This window comes from Natrix helvetica (assembly GCF_964273705.1).
Source record: "Natrix helvetica genome assembly, chromosome: 6".
Lineage (NCBI taxonomy): Eukaryota > Metazoa > Chordata > Lepidosauria > Squamata > Natricidae > Natrix > Natrix helvetica.
Window position 1 is genome coordinate 12,684,416 of NC_138553.1, and position 8,209 is coordinate 12,692,624.

At 45.5% G+C, this 8,209-nt stretch overlaps 1 protein-coding gene across 1 annotated transcript in view; it reads right to left on the reverse strand.

The window, feature by feature from the left end:
* Positions 1-6,900, reverse strand: part of PTPRO (protein tyrosine phosphatase receptor type O) — an 85,427-nt gene extending 78,527 nt beyond the window's left edge. Inside the window, exon 1 of the mRNA XM_081956901.1 lies at positions 6,705-6,900. Coding sequence (XP_081813027.1) covers positions 6,705-6,762 — 58 coding nt within the window. The 5' untranslated portion in view covers positions 6,763-6,900. The remainder of the gene's footprint in view (positions 1-6,704) is intronic.
* Between the last annotated feature and the right edge of the window lie 1,309 nt (positions 6,901-8,209).

Here is an 8,209-nt window from a genome sequence, read left to right on the forward strand (position 1 = left end):
AGAGCCAGCAAATCAGGATGAGCCAAAGGAAGAGACTGAGAAGAAAGTATAGTTTTGGGGGGGGGGATTCTTTTCTGCTAAAGCAGGGGTGTCCAAACTTGGGAACTTTAAGACTTGTGGACTTCCTTGTGGAAGTCCACAAGTCTTAAAGTTCCCAAGTTTGGACACCCCTGCGCTAAAGCCTACATTATCTTAAGAAGGGGAAGAGAAACTAGGATTCTGGACCAAGCAAAAGCCCAATTGGTTATGGATACCATTTCCTCCCTTTTGTTTTTTTTCCTTCCTCCTGTATGTTTGTCTTTCCCCAGGAAAAAAATCTCATTAGAATCCTGAACCCATTTCTCATATAAGGTGTTGGATGAATAACTTCGAAAGCTTGAAACCAGGGCAAGAACTGTCTAGGATCCTATCTCCACAATCTGCTTATTTTAATGACTCCATGCAGGGGTGGGTTGCTGCGGGTCCCCCCCCGCCCCTCCCAGGAGTCCCCACAGGGCCCGTTTTGGATGCAGGTAAGTGCAGGGTGTGTGTGGAGGCTCAGGGAGGGTGAAAAATGGGCCTACCGGAGGTTCAGGAAGGCTGGAGTCCAGAGTCCCTCAGGAACCTGAGGAGGCCATTTTCACCCTCCCGGAGGCCTGGGGAGGACAAAAATGCCTCCCCCCCCAACGTGGTGCAGGAGGCTGACTAGGCCACGCCCACCATGGCCACACCCACCCAGCAACCAAGCAGAGAATCCCTTGCTAAAATTTTTGAAGCCCACCCCTGATTCCATGGGTAGTCAATGTTTTATCCTCTAAGCATAAAGGATACACATCATATTCACACAAAGAAATCCTGCGTGGCAAGGTAGGCAGGGGAAGACCTGACCTAAGGGATTATTTTGTAGGAAAGTCAGCTCGTTTCCTTTCTGAACATACTCTGCAAACCAAGTCTCTAGAACAGTGATGGCGAACCTATGGCACGCGTGCCACAGGTGGCACGCGGAGCCATTTGTCAGGGCACGGGAGGCGCTGCCTTGTCAGCTGGCCAGCGCGCATGCGCGCGCTGGCAGCTGATTTCACCCTTTTTAAAGCCATTTTTCGCCCTCCCCAGGCTCCAGGGGCTTTATAGGAGCCCCCAGGCCCTCCGGAGGCTTCCGGTTAGCTCGAAGTGTCGTTTTAAGTGCTCCAAATGCGTCAGGGAAGCCTCCGGACAGTCCCTGAAGCCTCCAGAGGGCCTCCAGGGGGGGGGGCATGGGAGGCTCTTTTCGCCCTTCCCAGGCTCCTATAAAGCCTCTGGAGCCTGGGGAGGGCGAAAAAAGCATGTAAAAATGGGGGGGGGTCACGCCTGTTGTGCGCGCATGCGCACTGGGGGGTCATGCATTGCATTACGGGTGCGGCACACCCGCACACAACCCCCCTGCGCTCCCTCCACTTGTGGCACGTGAGCCAAAAAAGATTTGTCATCGCTGCTCTAGAAATCGCTTGCTACCATCATCTTCATTTAAGAACCCCTTAATCCCTTGCGGGGTGGAGTCTGGGCAACTGAATGGAGCTAAGGTAAAGGTTCCCCCGCACATGCGTGCTACTCACTCCCGACTCTAGGGGGCAGTCCTCAACTCCGTTTCAAAGCCGAAGAGCCAGCACTGTCTGAAGACATCTCCGTGATCATGTGGCCGCAAGACTAAACACCGAAGGTGCACGGAATACAGTTACCTTCCCACCAAAGGTGGTCCCTATTTTTCTACTTGCATTTTTACATGCTTTTCAACTGTTACGTTGGCAGAAGCTGGGACAAGTAATGGGAGCTCACTCTGTTACGCGGTGCTAGGGATTCAAACTGCTGAACTGCCAACCTTTCTGATCGACAAGCTCAGTGTCTTAGCCACTGAGCCACCAGGGTAGCAGAGTGTTTACTGGCCAGATGCCCTTCCTGACACCAATGCGGAGATTTGTTCAGCAGATATATTCTCCTTGTGCCCAGGGACAGAAATATCTGCCTCTACCTAGTCTCGAACTCACAGCCTCCTGATTGTGGGGCCACCACACCACTCTCTAGAAAACTGCTTGCTATCTATTCTATTTATTTGTCTGCTTGTTTGTAAAATTTATTGGCTGCCCATTTTCCATAACTCTGGGTGGCTTGCAATCATAAAACGTCTACATGTCTTACAGATCCTTGTGCTAAATAGAGAGCTCGGGGCTTAATCATAATAATTATTATAATGTTGATCATCTAGTTTAATCTGAGTACACCAAATGGTTCAGCAACTATATTAAATATGTTGATGGTCCTTTGACTAACGTGGCCATAAAGAATGGCGGTTTTGAAATAAAAGTTAAAATTCAGTAAAATCTCAATGATTTAAATATATTTCAGGGGAACTGTTTTGCTCTTTATATTTTCTAGCATCCAAAAAGGGGGAAAATTGTGCTTTTTATTAACTTGAAAAGAAACATTATGTTTTTATACTAAATAAGAAACAGAGATCAGAGGAAAAGCTCTCCCTGGTTTTTTCAAAGGTTTGCTCTTAGAGTGCTCTTCTTTTCTTCTTTCCTATCCTCAAAATAGTTTGCCCTTTGATATTAACCTTTACATTCTTAAATGTTGGCATTAGAGCCTGCATCATACAAGGAGACCTCATGAGTTTGGCTACAAATGGGGACATTTGCAAGACAGAGGCCAAAAGGAAACTACCCAGCATGTTTTAAATAGGCTTGTCTGTTATGGGGAAGTAAATAAGTACAATGTTGTGGAAGAAAAGATTTATAAACATCTACGACTTGTACCTGAAGTTGTATATAAGATACTATATTTCTTTGTCGGGAAATATTTGGTGTAAAATGAGATGATGGCTTAAGGAACAACATTTGGCTTGATTAGAACTGGGTCCAAATCAGGGGTGAAATGCTGTGAAGTCTGCTACCGGTTCGCATCCGTGCAGTTCGCCTGAACTGGTAGTTTATAAATGCTACCGGTTTGGGTGAACTGGTAGCTCCGACGTTCAGCTGTGTGGCAATCAGCTGTGCCCAGGGATGAAATCCAGCAGGTTCTGACAGGTTCTGGAGAACCGGTAGCAGAAATTTTGAGTAGTTCGGAGAACCGGCAAATGTTGGCCCGAGAGTGGGGTGGGAATGGAGATTTTGCAATATCCTTCCCCTGCCATACCCACCAAGCCACACCCACCAAGCCACACCCACCAAGCCACACCCACAGAACCGGTAGTAAAAACAATTGAATTCACTACTGGCTGTGCCGCGTGAGCATTTTTTTACTATTGGTTCAGGCGAACTGGTCCGAATCAGTAGGATTTCACCCCTGGTCCAAATGGCCTTTCAAAATTCCTTCCAGGGATAGAGAGAGAGGCGGTTAGTAGACAACTTCTCCAACTTTTTTGACATGAGGAAGGGAGGAAGCAATTTCTCAAGGATGTTTTTTAAAGATTCTCATTCGAGGCAGCTCCTGCCAGATGTCTTCCCTCGGTTGAATATAAATGTGGGAAGCCAGGCAGGCTATAAACTATCTATAGAAAGAAAGGCTTGTACAATGAAAGAGAGAATGTTCATAGATAATCCTTGCCCACATCCATCACCATACATAAAAAGAAGGTCCATGAGCTTGAATGCAAATTTTCCTTCAAACTGAACAAGAATTAGTACATTAGAATGCAGAAATGGCAGATTAGTGATCTATCTTTTAATCAGATATAACCAATCTGATTCAGAATTAGGCAGCTTGCTATGGAACCAGAAATCAATCAAACTATCTATCTATCTATCTATCTATCTATCTATCTATCTATCTATCTATCTATCTATCTATCTATCTATCTATCATCCATCCATCCATCCATCCATCCATCCATCCATGTTATCTATGTATCTACCTACCTACCTGTCATCTGTCTTATATATCTGTCTGTCATCTATCTGTCTGTATGTGTCTGTCATCTATCTATCTATCCATCTTTCTATCTGTCATCTATCTGTCATCTATTTCTGTCTGTCTGTCTTCTGTCTGTCTTTCTATGTCTGTCTGTCTGTCTGTCTGTCTGTGTCTGTCATCTATCTGTCATCTATTTATCTGCCATCTATCAATCTATCTACCTACCTACCTACCTACCTACCTACCTACCTACCTACCTATCATCGTCTATCCATCCATCCATCCATCCATCCATCCATCTATCTATTACTTGAAGGGGAGGCAGAGAAGCAAAACTTGATCTATAAAAGCAACAACAGATGGTAGAGACGACATCTGTTGGATGCTGTGAGTGAGATCCCTAGCAGGAGACTTAGATTTCAAGGATACACTCAAACCATTGTTTTGATATGTTCTGTAACTGCCCGCACACTTCCCTCACACCCAAAAAATGAGACAATTCTGATATGCAGTCCTCTTGCAAACATCCCTAGACACTGGAGGACTGCTGTGAAATGGCAAAGGACTGCTCAGAGACCAATTGAGCTATGTCACTGTGCATTGTTGTTGATGCTTTCATAGGCTCCCCCCCCCCCATAGCAGGATCTAATGATGGCTGACAGATGGAGCTGGAAAGCATTGTCTGTCTGGATCTAAGTGATGTGCCAAACATTAGGATCCAGTCACATTCCACTTAGACACTAACCTTATCAATACGATCTCATAGGAACTCAACACAATATCCCAATGTTCGTTAACAAACAGGGAGCCATTTGACACAGAACAAGGAAAACAGTGCTTATTTATTCCCCAAATTGCTGCCCATGGTTGCCATGACAACTAAGATAACTAAAAATTGCAGCGGTTATAAAAATGCAGCATTTAAATGGCGAATGTTTGCGAACACAAGCAAGGCTACGGGTTCTCCATTCACACTTGTCCTTTGCGTTTCTTGCTATCTTTTGCCTGGTCCCAACTTTTGAGTTAAGATACATGACTTGCTTAGCCAGGTCTCTCTAGGCCAGGGGTATCAAACTCAATTTCATTGAGGGCCACCTCAGGGTTGTGTTTGACCTTGGGGGGAGCAAGGGGGGTGCCCAGGTGGGCATGGCCAGGGTGGCAAGGGTGGGCCTGGCCAGCTCAACGTCACTTGTGTCGGGGGCACCTGTGGTGGCCCAGGCAGGGCTGGGGGGGATCCACTTTTGCTAGCACTCTGCCAGCGAAAACGGAGCTAAGGAGGGTCGCAAGTGGCCCTCTCAAGCTCCGTTTTCACTGGCAGAGGCATCCCGGGTCAGTCTATCACTATTTCTAGGGTGGTCCCATGGGCCAGATCTAAGCACCACATGGGCCGGATCTGGCCCGCGGACATGGAGTTTGACACCCCTGCTCTAGGCCAAGCAAGGGGGGACAGCTGGCGATCTCTCAGTTATACACGCAGTTAGTTAAATAACTGGCTCTTGAATGCATGTTTTAATTTAACAAACAGCAGCTATTTTGCAAATGAGGATGAGGCACCTGAGCCTTTATAGCATCACATCCCAACAGCTGTTTGCACCACGGGTGAAATACTTTGATTCATTGTAGGAGGGAAAAGCTTAAATGCTCTCGTTCTCTCTCTCTTTCTCTGCCGTGATTGTAATCCAGATTGACATGTACAACATCGGTATTCTTTAAGCAAGGGAGTGGGGGGGAGGGCGGTTGGCAGTCTCTCAGTTATGTTCAACCAGTTCTTTGCTCTCTAGAAAGAAACTTTGGGGGAAAGAACCATAAAGTATTGAAACTGAAGTTTGCCAGTTTGTCTAGTGCAGTGATGGCTAACCTTTGACAGATCAAGTGCCCAAAGCATATGCATGCACCCAAACCCCCAAAATGCAATGCGTGCATGGGCCCTGTGCATGGGCCCAAGCCCCTCCTCATATGCCCTGCCCTCCACGCATGCGCGAACACCCCCCGCATGTGTTTGGGCCCTCTCTGCATGCACGGCAGAGACCTGAAGTCCAGTTGGAGGTGCGCTCGCATGTACGACTGATCTGAATTGGCGCGATGGCTTGCGTGCCCACAGAGAGGACGCTGCATGCCACCTCTGCACACACGCCATAGTTTCGCTATCATGAGTTTAGTGGTTAAGGCACCAGTCTAGAAACCAGGAGGCTGTGAGTTCTAGTCCCAATTTAAGCATGAAGTCTGGCTGGGTGACTTTGGGCCAGTTATTGTAGGGAAAATAGGAGAAGGAAAGAGTATTAAAAATATTCGCCATCTTGAGTTATTTATAAAAATAATAAAGCCAGGATTTTTTTTAAAAAAAACTGAAAATGAATAAAATAGTCTCTTCCCATTCCCCCATTACCAGTTGCAAATGTAAGGTTTTTTTAAAAGGTGATCATGGTGATGATTGAAAAGAAGTCAGCGTAACTGATCGCAAGGCAAGGCTGGCAATTTAGGAAATGTTTGATTTATTGGCAAAAATGTTTATTATTTGAAAACTATCACTAGCCACAGTGGGAATGGACTTACTACATTGTTCCTCATCTGACGAATCGACTAACCCAGGGGTGTCCAAACTTGGGAACTTTAAGACTTGTGAACTTCAACGCCCAGAATCCCCCAGCCAGACATGCTAACCCTAACCCTAACCCATGCTGGCTGGGAATTCTGGGAGCTGAAGTCCACAAGTCTTAAAGTTCCCAAGTTTGGACACCCCTGGACTAACCAATCTGCCCCCATCATGAATAAGCAGCAGAAAGATATGCCATCCAGGCTTCAAACAGGACAAATCAACAATGTTTCAAAAACATACTTACTAGTTAACACAGTGATTGATCTAGCTGGCTTGGAAATCACATTGGCATTCACCACCATCAGGGTCACGATATAGTAAAGACCATGGTAGGTGGCATTAAAAACCACAGGAGCAGGTAAAGTGCTGTTGAATTCATCAAACTGGAAAAAATAGTTCTTGGATTCACCAGTGATCTTCACCACATACACCGAGGATGAGCTCACTACGTCAGCTGCTTCCAGGGAAATAACGATGCAGTTGTCATCTCGCACAACCACTTGGAGAGGTGCCACATTCTGGGGGTCAAGAAGCAAAAGGAAATGGTATTAATGAGGATCCTGAACAGGCTGTCATGATGTTCACTGTTAAGCATTTAGAAGTCTGGATTGTGTTTCTGAAGGCTTTGAGCTAATGAGGAACTGGGGGGATTTTCTGTAAAAAAACCCAAAAACCATCAAATTAGAATGTAAAAGAAAGTCACCATGAATTCCTGTTGGGGGAGGATCTGAATTTGTCACACAACAGGATAAACGCTACAAGAAATGAAATCCAGATGGCGTTCGTCTTTTCTTACAAGATTAATACCCAGCTCTCAAAATGTATGAAGAGGCCTGAACACGGAGGGCTTTTTTTCTTTATTTCTTTTTCAAATTAACAATAATTAATGACACCCAACTTCCAGTAACTCTGGAATATGACACTTACACCCAAAGTACAATAGCTAATTTTGGGGCAGAGCTCGCTGGTCCTTTGCACTACAGATAGTCCTCAACTTACAGCAGTTTAGTGACCCTTCAAAGTTCAAACAGCACTAAACTAGTTTGTTCCACAGCCCTTAGTTTCTCAAATGATTTTCTATCCAATGCCAACTCTGCTTGAGATTATATACGGTATGTATTGATTATGTGCCTTCAAGTCAGTATACAAAACCAAACTGATAACAGGTACACTAACCAGCCTTAGAATTGAAAATGAAAATATTAAAGTGGTAGATAGCTTCTGCCTTTTAGGATCAACTATCAAGAATAAAAGTTGGAGCATAAGAAAGGTTGAGTGTCAAAGAATTGAGGTCTGGTGCTGGAGAAGATTCCTGCGAGTCCCTTGGACTGCAAGGTGATCAAACCGGTCAGTCCTAGAGGAGATCAACCCTGACTGCTTTTTAGAAGGCCAGATCCTGAAGATGAAACTCAAGTACTTTCGCTACCTAATGAGAAGGAAGAAGAGCCTAATGCTGGAAATGATTGAGAGCAAAAGAAGAAGGGGATGACAGAGAATGAGATGGCTGGATGGAGTCACTGAAGCAGTAGGCATGAGCTTAAATGGACTCCAGAGGATGGTAGAGGATAGGAAGGCCTGGAGGAACATTGTCCGTGGGGTCACAATGGGTCGGACACGACTTTGCAACTAACAACAACAAAAAATCAAGAATAAGGGAACATGCACTCAAAAGTACTCTAGAGCAGGGGTTCTCAACCCCCGGTCCATGGGCCAACAGCAGTCCATGGCATGCCAGCAAGCAGGCCATGC